The 12,388-nt window shown below is 40.1% G+C and overlaps 1 protein-coding gene across 2 annotated transcripts; it reads left to right on the top strand.

Annotated features, from left to right (window-relative positions):
- The first annotated feature begins 10,443 nt into the window (after positions 1-10,443).
- On the top strand, positions 10,444-11,736 carry gja8 (gap junction protein alpha 8). Of its 2 annotated transcripts, XM_022740502.1 has the most exons (2): positions 10,444-11,523; positions 11,638-11,736. In XM_022740502.1, the coding sequence occupies exons 1-2, from the start codon at positions 10,444-10,446 to the stop codon at positions 11,734-11,736; spliced, it is 1,179 nt and encodes a 392-aa protein (XP_022596223.1). The 2 variants fall into 2 exon arrangements, with proteins under 2 accessions (XP_022596223.1, XP_022596222.1); XM_022740501.1 differs by having other exon boundaries at positions 10,444-11,736.
- The last annotated feature ends 652 nt before the right edge of the window (positions 11,737-12,388 follow it).

Here is a 12,388-nt window from a genome sequence, read left to right on the forward strand (position 1 = left end):
TCAGTTTCTCTCATCCAGTCACACACGGCACTTACATCCTCTCTCCATTAACGCCTTCTGTCTGCCCTACACCCACCCCTTCTCCATTGTGTGCATGTCGATTCTCCTCTCCCTCCCATGGTGCCCGGCGTTACACAGAGAGGAAGCTGCCTTTCCACTTCCTTCTTCAATAGTGAGAACAATTCATGCCTCGTCTCTCACCTCCGTCTCTCCCTGTCTCTCTCTCACAGCCCCAGACTTCATGAAGCTGCCAGGTTAGCTGGTTTCCTGATAAAGGGAACTGGTCCTATAAAATGCCGAAGAATCTAATTACAGGCCTCAGACTGTCTGGGACATACATATCCAATAAGACAAAGGAAAAAAAAGCAGTTCTGGGAAAGAAATGCAAATTGCGATCAACTGCAGCTATAACATAGTGTTATAATGTGTTAGACCATAATGTGTGAAGTTTTTGTTCTTTTTTGTCTCTATTTTGTTCTGTAGATCTGGCAGAGGCATACACAACTAACTAAATAATAAATAAACTAACAATTATGATAAACTTAATTTAAAACAATTTTCTGAACAGAAGTTTCACAGAAAATTAAGTTCCTTTACATCATAAAACCAGACAACAATAGCACGATGAAAAACTGAATTAAAACAGAATAAGCTTCAAAACAAAGGCCGTTAGATATGAAAATGTATAAAATATGTGAATCAAAATTGAAATAAGGGTTAGTTATGCAATGAAAGTCTGGTTTCTGAAGTGATTAAAAAGGCAACAGTTCCAGTATCTTAGTATCAGTCACTCCTGGTTTTGAGAATTCATCGGTTCGTAGTGACTGATGACTGGTAACTAATCTAAAATGTCAAATCTCTTTCGGGTTCTATGCGACTCTCTTCTTCCTTATTTATAAGTGTAATACTAATGTAATGATAATAATATGCTATACATGAGTGCTAGAGCCTCAAAACTGACACAAAGTACTGCACACCGTGACTTGTACTGCGGAGTCCTTCTCCAGCACAGCTAATGTTGGACATCAGACCACACACAGGTGGCAGCAATACACAAGCACTGAATCCATTAGTCAGCAACATACAGTACATCTGTCAAAACCATTACACCATTAGAAGTAAATAACTAATGTACTATTAGTTTTGAGCACTTCAACCTAAGACTCCTAAATGGGTTAAACTCCCGAGAGTTTCACAAGACAAATGCAAAACTTCAGAAAAAAGAAAAAATGTTTTTGGTTGTGGGATTTTTTTCACATCTTTCATAACTTGTTTATAATTTCCTGAACTCTCAGTTTTACCAACAAATATAAAAATACATTGTATTATAACGAATGTACGTAACCTGGAATTAACGCGCGCTTCATAAGTGTTAGGGTTAGTTAGTATACTAAACTGTTGGATTTATGGAGATTATGACAAAAACAACAATGTGGGACGCTATACTCCATTTTGACATGTGGGGCTGCTCTCACCAATTCTGAGACTGTAATAAAGAAGTACTCTTTGGCCAGGATTTTTGTTATAACTTGAAGTTTATGTTTCAATCTTTCTACATGTTTACCAAATTTCCCTGGTGGAACATCACAAACATTTGAGATCATCCACCCAAACATATGCACAAGACAATAATGGCCCCTTTAACAACCGAGTCCCCTCACAGACACAGGAGGGTGGTGTGCGCTGGTGTTGTAACAGGACATGGAAAGGGAAGCCTTAGGCACAAATGCAGGTAGTGAGTCCAAACAGTTCAATCTTCTCACCATTTAAACACACTGCTCTCTTTTGTAATCTTACCAGCCAATCTGTATTTACCTCTCCAACAAACTGTCATACAATAGCCGGTGAAAAATATTTAAGGAGGAACATACTATAATTTTTAAACTCTACTTTTCCTTCATAGTGACGCATTTTAGTTTCTTAGCTCGCAAAATTTTTATGTATGTGAGTGTTTTTCAGTGCCAGTTCCTGTAGTAAAGTGTGTTTGACACGCCTGCTTATGCATTTCCAGGCTCTAAATGACCCTGTCCCGTGAGACTGTTGTCTGTGTAAGCAGTTGAGCACATGAAGGACAGCAGGCTGGTCCAAATTCAACAAGTCTGACCTCCCAAACACAATGGTCAAAGTCCAAGTCCAGCTGGGCGACAAGAACTCAGCCCTCAAAAACACAATGCTATGGCCCAGGACCAGATGTGACACATGTTGTGAGGCCTGTGGGTGTGTGTGCATTCATGTAGCTTATATATGTATGTGTCTTTGTAAGCATATATTCAAATTCATTCTGTCTGACTGGCATACATATCTGTCTCATTTTTGAGATCACTGGATCAAACTTTTAGTCTGCAGCTTTTATCAGTCCTCTCATCAGTTTCCAGTGGCTAATACTAAAGCGAGTGGCTGCAGTGTCACTGTTTACTCAGTGAAGTTTGGATGCCTTTGTTTCAAACTTTGCAGGGAAGAAATTGCTTCTCAGAGGAAATGAGAAATTGCAGGAGAAGAATGTTCACACTTGAAAGTGCAGAGAGAAATGTCTGTGCAAAGGTGGCTGCAAAACAAAGAAAGCTGCTGGTAAATTGCTGGAAATTTAATGTCTAATACCTCCATTCAAAACAAAAGAAGTGACTCTAAACAGATGACTCATGAAAAAAAACGTACAAAGAAAAAGAGGCTTTGTCACTGAGGTAGTATAGGTCACTAAAACACAAAGAGAAATGATGAAACTCACACACATACACTCACACACAACAAATATGTATGGACTTATGTTTGCACACTAAACAAACAAGTGTGTAGAAACAAGTTTATCTCTATCTTTAAGCATAAGCCTTGTGCCATTGAGGTCTTAGTGATGTGCTATGTCATGGGACTCAGCTCTGTCCCCAGGTCATGTTATATCAGCGAAGAGCATCGCTGATACCATCTCTTTAAACCTGCTGTGAATGCCTCCTTTCAGTGTATGTGAAACTATGTATGACACAGACGATTCACGTGACGTTCATGTGATTAAAAAAAGTGAGATTAGCAGTGGTGGAAAATGATTAAATACATTTACTCTAAGTACTGTACTTAGGCACAAGTTTTAGGTACTTGTATTTTACTTGAGTATTTCCATTTTATGCCAATTTATACCTTCCACTCCACTACGTTTAGAGGGAAATATTGCACTTTCTTATCCACTACATTTATTTGACAGCTGTAGTTGCCAGTTGCTTTTAAGATGAAGATTTTACACAGTGTATAATATACCATATTTTTAAATACAACACATTGTTCAAGATTAAACCAGTGGTTTCCAACTTTTTTTTATCTTCTGACATCTTACAAAAAGCAATGTTTAATCTGGGTCAGATTTCAGGTTCACCTCTCCCGATTGTCATCGTATAATTTGCATTCTGGTTTTGGCATCACGTTTCACAAGTTGATCAGATTTTTGTGTGTAAAATCTTGATCTTGAAAGAGCTATTAATAAATATAAGGGAGTATAAGTAAAATATTTTTCTCTGAAATGTAGTTAAGTAGCAAAAATAAAATAGGAATACTTATTTACTTAAGTACAGCACTTGAGTAACTGTTGTACTTTCTACCTCTTATAATAAGAAGGTAATATAATAGATAGTTTACATCTACTAAATATATATAAAGCTATTAATTCTAACTTAATAATTATAATACTCAGTTTTGACTGATACTATTCAACTATATGTTTGCTATATCTATTGAGGTTGTAGTTTGCAGTGGTATTAAAGAGGACTGCATTGTATTGACATATGTTAATGTTGCTAATGTTTTGCCCACAAACATGAGGGAGGCAGAATATTAGAAACACTCAACATTTTGGTGTTCAATACAACACCAACAGTAACAACAACCTCAGTAATAAATATATAGTTCGAGTTAGCGCCTCTCAGAAAGTTTGAAGTAAAACTGGCTATCATACATTTTTTAAAAGTAAGACTGGAAGAGAGAAGAGGAATACATGGGCAGAGAGTGTGTGAGCTAAAGGAGAAGTGTCCTAGTCTGATACATTGTTACATAAAAGATCTATATCATTTTATAATATACTTGCTGCACATAATGCAAAACATTTACTTACAAAGTTACTAGAAGAGCAAGACTTAGATAAATAAGAAAGTAAAGAGCGGTGATGATATTTGTTGGATCACATGTTTGGTACATCAGTCCTGAGCTCACAGCTCTGCCCTCTGCTTAGAAGATGAAAGTGGATGCAAACTTAAATGAAGGGCGAGGAATCACTTTGACTTCAGTAATGTCAGCCTTTTCATCTGATGTTTACAACTAATATTAACTCTCATTTTGAGAAGGCTCAAAATAATTGCTTGAAGTGTCTGAACCTCCTTTGCATTTGTGCATAGGCTCAAATCCGCTGGTTGAACGTCCTCTTCTGAGCAAAGGTTGCCCCCTATCAGCCTCAATGGATTATTCAAATAAATTTGAAAGTGTGTAATACATGAAGACTGCTGCATCTTATGACCTCAGCATTTTTAGCTGACAGTAAAACCTCTAGGCCTTTCACACTACATCCTCTAAAACAAGTAGAGCTGCATTGAACATTTAAGAATAAGACTGGCATTACACTAGTTTCAGTTTATAATGTGTAGTGTTATTTTGAAGAAAGCTTACATCATTTTCTAAAACAGCCTGTGGGCCGAAGTATGAAAACAATAAATTGAAAGATAATATAAAGCTGCATAGAGCCGAGGGGAACTACGGTCAGGTGATAATTTCCTGTGGGGTCATTCCTAGAAAGATTATATTTGTTTTTTGTATTTTTTTTGAATTTGCATTCACAAGACAATATATGGAGCTTGGAGGCTCTGTAACAAGCAACACTTTACATTATGCTTATTTATTTAAACCATTGTTGTTACCTAGATATTAAGTATAAGCATTTCAACAGAATTTCACATCTGGCAATAGTGAGAAAAACAGTGGGTTCATTTTCAGATTATTGAAAATCATTTTTTGTTCTCTATCCTTTTGCTTACCTGAAAACTAAAGGTGATCATGCTTTTGCTGTTGTTGCTCCTCCAACTCTGGAAAAACTCCTGGAAAGTCTCAGAGATGCCAAATTTAACATATTTTATTACTTTATAATTTCCTAACTTTCTTTATACTTTGTATTTTGTAGGTGGTGCAGTTTATCCTGCTTGTTTTTGCATATTGTCTTCCCTGTATATTTTATCGCCCTCTTTACCCTCTTCTTTTTCTTGTAAAGCATTTCATTACTTTCGCTTCAGAAGGTGCTGTGTGATTAAAGCTTGCATGCTTGCTTGCAGTTTGGAACAACCAGCTCCCCCTGTGCTGCAGTCCTTGTTGCTGATAACTTCCGCTGTCGTCCTGAGGAGACACAGTGTAGTCAGACCGGCCATGTGCTGTGACAAGGACATGATCCCTCAATGGGGCCAAACCAAGGACCCAGAACCCCTAAACTATCAGAAACTACTTTCTGGAGGATAAGGTGGATCTAAAAGGAAAGGCTCCAGTTCATACAAGCACACATTATATGTCCATTATGGTATATATGTCAAGAAAAGGTTGTTTTCAGTACAAGAACATACTGTTTTTCCTCAGGGAGTGGTGGGAGATGTTCATTGTGTGAGAGGTAACCATGAGGCCAAATCAAACCAACCCCCTGCCAACATGTTAGAATCGCATAATACATATTGTTAGATGAAATAAATGTCTTAAATTGCATCACATTGATAAGGTCGTTACAAAAGTAAGACTTCAGTTACTTCCTGTCTTTCAAAGGCCCTGCGAGCAGGAAGCGCGTGGCACCATCGCGCCGTAGGCAGATCGCCGTACGATATGTTTGTTAGCGTGTTAGCATTCTGATTAACGGCCAGTTGGTGCCCTGCTTCGGGGGTCTAATCTGGCCTCACGCCTCACTGCACGTGCTCAATAGAGTCCGCACCCTGCATCATGACATCATGTCTTTGTGTGAAATCCCGGTGCCATTCACGGGCCCACCGTGGGGCTTAGCATGCAAGCGTCCACTATACCAACACACAGCTCTTTAAAGGGAGTCCCCTGGTCCCCCAGCTCAGTGGATACACCCTGATGCCTCCACAGAGATCTGAACATGGCTTCTATCCTCCGACACAACGGGCTGAGCCCATGTGCCATCCAAGGCCCAGAGGAGAGGCAGTATTTGGGCTTTTTGTTGGGGGACATTTTTATATGAGAAGATATGATTGCTCCTGGATACATGGAGACTAGTTCTAACTAGCCAGTCAGCTAACATACACACTGATGGTCCTGGACGTAATGTCACTCAGAGAGAAACTGTAGCAAATGATTTGGGGACACTCAACACGGCAAGATAGTGCCTCACTCTGGCTTTTTGCGCTAAGATTACATCATCCATTTTGAAAAGCTGTGGGATCAGTGGTGCTCAGTTTTGAGGCCAAATCTGCCACTAACCAACAGATCAGAGAGCAGACATCAAGAGGTGGACTTTCTAGTTTACCAGCCCAGTGATGTCACCTAGGACTGTGAACGCTATTGGTTGAGAGACAGTGAGGGAGTGCCATAACGACATGGGCAGAGTGGAGATACATCCATAAAAGGACAGATGACTTCTATTGATAATGGTTGTTGATTTTGACTACTGATATATCTGTAACATGTGGCCAAAATAAATAAAATAATAAATTATAATAATAATAAAATTCTTTATTCCTCCTTTCTATTTATAAATTAAAATGGTCACAAACACTCTGGATGCAGTGGATCATACCGCCTTAAAAAGTAGCAAAACCTTAAAAACTTTCATTGCCAAATTTCCAAATACAGATTAAAGAAAAAATCTGAATGAATAGCAAAATGGATATGAATACAAACTTTACTTTCAAATAAAAGATTAAACATAAATATGTTTAATATGGACATTGCATTTGAGTTCGCAAACCTAGAACTATCAGTAACGTTGGCATATTAGCCTTCAAAGAAAATGCCATTGTTCAAATCGTTTTCACTCCATGGCAAAATCCTGGGTCCTGGGAACATGAAACAATTGTGGAACCTGGAAACTAGACTTTGCAAAGGGAAATGAGTTTGTAACTATAAATAAACTGTCTGTTTCTGACTGCCATGTAATTGTTGTGTTCTTTCCTTTAATTTGGTGCATCAGTGTTACAGGCTACCGGCAGACCAAGTTTTCAACAGTTTAGATAACAGTCTAACAAAAGCTTTGTTCAAATAAACTTTTCAAAAGTCCAGGCATGGTTTGTAATAAAAGTATTAAATGTTGGCACAGAGAAATCACATTGTTGATAAGCAGCAGGTCTGTTTTTCATGATGGTGAAGTTGTGTTGCGTTTCAAGCACAGTGTGCTGTTCTAAACATTTGGACTTAGGAAAACCTTTGCTGAATGTTAATACAGCAACATTTTTCATGTCAAAATCATTAGTCAGTAGCTTAAAAAAATGTGACTGTAAGTCTTCTTTACCAGTTTCCCAGTTTGACAAACAAGTCACAACAAACCAATTAGAAATGAGGGAGCACCTGTGCTCACATACACATCTGAACTGTTTTCAAACAGGACTAGCAGTGGTTTGTTTGATTGTTTGTATCATTGGGGAAATACTAACATGGGAAAATTGTATTGCATATATAAGATAAAAATATTAATGTATAATTTCTGTCATCTTTTAAGTTGGTTACCCATATATTTAGCGAATTAAAGGTTTTTAAACATGTAAAGACAGACATGAGAACAAGTTAAACTTACAGAAAAATATATACAATCAAATGAAATTGGAACAAAAAGGGAAACATAAAACAGTAGCAATCATTACTTACAAGTTAATTAGAGATTATTAATCTTGCTAAAACACCTTATTAAAAATACAAATTGCGTTATTCTCTCAATATTAAATTCAACTCATTCCTTATTGTTATTGATTATATTAGGATGACTATAATAAGCCAAATCAATTGTAACTCCATAAAAAATGTAAATCATTGAGTGCATAAGAATAATATTGCTGTGCTTGTATGTGTTCATATCTTCACACGCAAGTATGTATTTAAGGTATATATTTAAACGTATCTATCAGGTGATGAATTGTGAATCTGTGTACTTCCAGTCAAGTTCATGAATCAGAGCCACAGATGTGTCCTTACACATTTTATGGTTTGTGTTCTCAGTTGTACAGTTATTACTTAAAGTTATTTAATGTGGTTGTTCAAACCTGTGCAAACCTTATTTCATAATGACAAACCAAGAGTTTTAGACGGGGGAAACAAGCCTCTCTGGGCACAGCGGTAACTTTCCTTCTCTTCAAACATCTGTGGAATGATTCAGTAATCAAAGATCGCTGCTGAATGTTTTTCTTTCCTGAGCCAGGAAAAATTTTACTAACATCTCTAATAGAGACATTTCAGTAGGCTATGTCCTTTCACTCAGTGGTTCACATTCTTCACATTCCAGTTAAGTGACACAAATATGATGATACACACACACACACAAATGAACACACTGCGGTGGACAGAGTTATCTACTATGTCAAAACTCACATTTGATAGCACTGATTTTTGAGCAAAGATTTACTCCAGAATTTGCACTATTTATAAAGCACTGCCACAAATAAAATGTGTGTATTTTTTATTTGTCTACATCAGAGAAAGATCACAATAAATAAAATAATTCTTTTGGCCATTGAGATTTGCAGATTCAAAAACAGTTATGAGGAAAACAGAATATGTGAGCTGTGGTGATTTGGGAGAATTGGAGAGTGAGACCCATTTTCTTTTGCACTGCACATATTATCTAGAATGTAAATTTTCCATGAAATGGCTCAGCAACACGCTGAAATATTCAGGTTTACAGATGTTCAGAAATGTTTATTGTAAATTGTTGAATTTTGCAGTGTTTAGTTTAATTAACTTTGTCTCAAAAGCCAGGGATAGTAGGTGAGATAGTCTCTTTAATGAGTATTTACTCCAGTATGGTACAGTAAATGTCTTTGTTAGTGACTTATGAATTTTGTTGTAGACATAAGGTCTGAACATTTTATTGTGAAAATGCATCAAAAGTGTTTGAAAATTCATACACTGCATTCTGGATCAGGCTTATATTGATTTGTGGTGTCTTGTAAAGCCCATGCTGACTGCTATTGCTGTATGTATGACACTATAATAAAAACAGTTTTTTATTTATTCATTCATTCATTCAATTAAAAAAATGTGAAAGAACTTGCCACCCCCACTTTGTCTGGACAAAATAAACAAAATATTTCCAGGGTTTGAGCATTTATCATATTAAAATCTTTAATAATTGTTGAAATGAACTTACTGCTGCCTCCTCTGAATAGCTGTATAAACAACAATGTCCAGTGTTAATTCACGAGGACATAAACTCTCCTTCATCCCTGTCTGAGCCGATAGTTTGTCACTGACCTGCCTCTCTGCTCTAATGTTGGCTATGGCAGTGCAGCTGGAGGCACACCAGCTGCTGTTGTTGTTTCATCTACTGTATCTGTGCTTCTACATACAGTACACATGTGTGAGGAAGTTGCATGCATGGAGCTAGACTTGCTCTGCCGTGGACCCTGTGCCCTGGCTGTACAGTGTCCATGTTGGTGTGGGAGCCTGAGGCCTGCTCCCATACATCCCTGCTCTGGCTCCGTTGATCCTATTGTCTCCTGCGTCACCACACGTCGCCCGGCAAATAAAGGCCGTCTGGCTCCAAGCTTAAATATTGCAGCAAACTAAAAACCAACCATCAGAGCCGATTCATTCACATCTGCTCAGTGGGGCGACAAGGACAGGGCTTTAGGTGGGAAAGAGGGCAGAAAAAAGTTCACTTTTCCCTGCCGGGTGCCAAGAGAACGGGACAGGACTCAACTTCGCCGGAGCCGCAGCTGTGGCAAGTTGCCCATTTGATTACATTTAACCTATATCATACCTTACAGAAGAGGGGACTATATATTACTTATTGATCTCTCTTAATGGTTTTTATTTGTGAGTTGTTGTGTGGATTTTTTTTACAGCTAAAGCAAGAGATTTTTTGGTTTGCACCTTTGTTAATGTTCGACAAAGTTACTAATCTTTACATTGAGAAGCAGCCTTCACTACAGCTAAGTCAATGTCTCGTTGAAGGTTGAATTTAATATTGGAGAGATTGTTTTTTTATCTTCTTACAATGCAAACAGAATGGACTCAAAAGCCTCGATTTCAGATCTTAAAAAGTTTCAAATTCTCCAGCTTTTCCTACAGAAACATGTGCAATAGCATGAAATTAGGGTTTAGGTTTGATTTTTTTACTTTTTCGAGTTTTCCTCTCCTACATTTCTTACTTTTTGGCAATCTCTATTCCCCTCCCCCTGTCTGTCCTGCCTACCCCACCCTCCCTGTCCATCTGCACCCTCTATGTCCCTCCCTACCCCACCCTTCATTCTGCAGTGCTACGGACCGATCATGGGTGACTGGAGCTTTCTGGGTAATATTTTAGAGGAAGTTAACGAGCACTCTACGGTGATCGGCCGAGTGTGGCTCACAGTGCTCTTCATCTTCCGTATTCTCATCCTGGGCACGGCGGCGGAGTTCGTTTGGGGCGATGAGCAGTCTGACTATGTCTGCAACACACAGCAGCCTGGATGTGAGAACGTGTGCTACGACGAGGCCTTCCCCATCTCCCACATCCGCCTGTGGGTGCTGCAGATCATCTTTGTGTCCACACCTTCTCTAGTGTACGTGGGTCACGCTGTGCACCATGTCCACATGGAGGAGAAACGTAAAGAGCGTGAGGAGGCAGAACTTAGCCGGCAGCAGGAGCTGAGCGAGGAGCGACTCCCTCTGGCACCTGACCAGGGAAGCGTCCGCACCACTAAGGAGACCAGCACAAAAGGTAGCAAGAAGTTCCGACTGGAGGGCACCCTGCTGAGGACCTACATCTGCCACATCATCTTCAAGACACTCTTTGAAGTGGGTTTCGTGGTGGGCCAGTACTTCCTGTACGGCTTCCGCATCCTGCCCCTGTACAAATGCAGCCGCTGGCCCTGCCCCAACACGGTGGACTGCTTTGTGTCCCGACCCACAGAGAAGACCGTCTTCATCATCTTCATGTTGGCTGTGGCCTGTGTCTCACTCTTCCTCAACTTTGTGGAGATCAGTCACCTGGGCCTGAAGAAGATTCGCTTTGTCTTTCGTAAGCCAGCCCCAGCCCCAGCCCAAGGTGAGGGGTCGGCCCCCCTGCCGCCACAAGGGAAGAGCCTGCCCCCCCTAGCTGTGCCTTCGCTGCAGAGAGCGAAAGGTTACAGGCTGCTGGAGGAGGAGAAAGCTCCCCCCGTAACTCACCTCTACCCGCTGGCTGAGGTGGGCATGGAGGCTGGCAGAGGGGCCCCACCCTTCCAGGCGTTGGAGGAGAAGGCGGAGGAGGTGCTGCCCATGGAGGACATCTCTAAGGTGTATGACGAGACTCTGCCCTCTTACGCCCAGACCACTGAGACAGGGGGGGTGACATTACACGAGGAGGAGGAGGAGGCAGAGGCAGAGGAGGTGCAGCCGGCAGTGCAGCCGGCAGAGGTGGAGGCAGAGAGGGTGGAGGAGGCTGTGGATGAGGATGTGGAGGTAGAGGAGGCAGTGAACAGGGAGGGGGTAACTCCAGTGGAGGCAGGGATGGAGGCCGCGGATACGATAGAAGACACTAGACCGCTGAGCCGACTGAGCAAAGCCAGCAGCAGGGCCAGGTCAGACGATCTCACCGTATGAACCTGTGAGAGAGAGCGAGCGCATGTACACCTGCACACACAAAATGTTCAACATAAGAGAGAGCACACACACACACACACACACACACACACACACACCTAACTCAACAACAACGCACACTCTTGAACAGGCAGGTCAAAAACCAAGTGGATGAAAAACAAAATCAACAGGGATAGATTTAAAACCTTTTAAAACCTTGAAGACATGGGCAACAATTCTACCAAACGGCAAAAAAATCTGAGTGTTTGTGATAAAAAATAAATATCATAAAAAGTAGAAGTTAAAGAGGGGAGGAGTAGGTTTTTTATTAAGCGTGTTCTTATATTTAAAAATGTGGAAAGGACACATGCAGGTGGGAAATGTTTTTACTTGATGAAAATCCATGTTCAATTTTTAGAAACATCTTTTTCTATTGAAAGAGTTTTAATCATATACAATGGAGGATTAGACATTTTACATGGGGTTTGAGTGGATAGGGAAAAGAGAGTTATAATATACTTGTGTGTCTGCAAATCAGTAATTTCGCTGTAGTTAGGCACTGACTTTCATTCCCATTCAGACAGCGACATACTGCAAATGCTGCATGTGGCTGCAAACGGGTGAGATGGCCGGTACATTTACAGGTATACAGCTCTTTGGGAAGAAGAAGAAG

This window comes from Seriola dumerili, unplaced genomic scaffold (genome assembly GCF_002260705.1).
Source record: "Seriola dumerili isolate Sdu_G_001 unplaced genomic scaffold, Sdu_1.0 BDQW01000052.1, whole genome shotgun sequence".
Classification (NCBI taxonomy): Eukaryota; Metazoa; Chordata; class Actinopteri; order Carangiformes; family Carangidae; genus Seriola; species Seriola dumerili.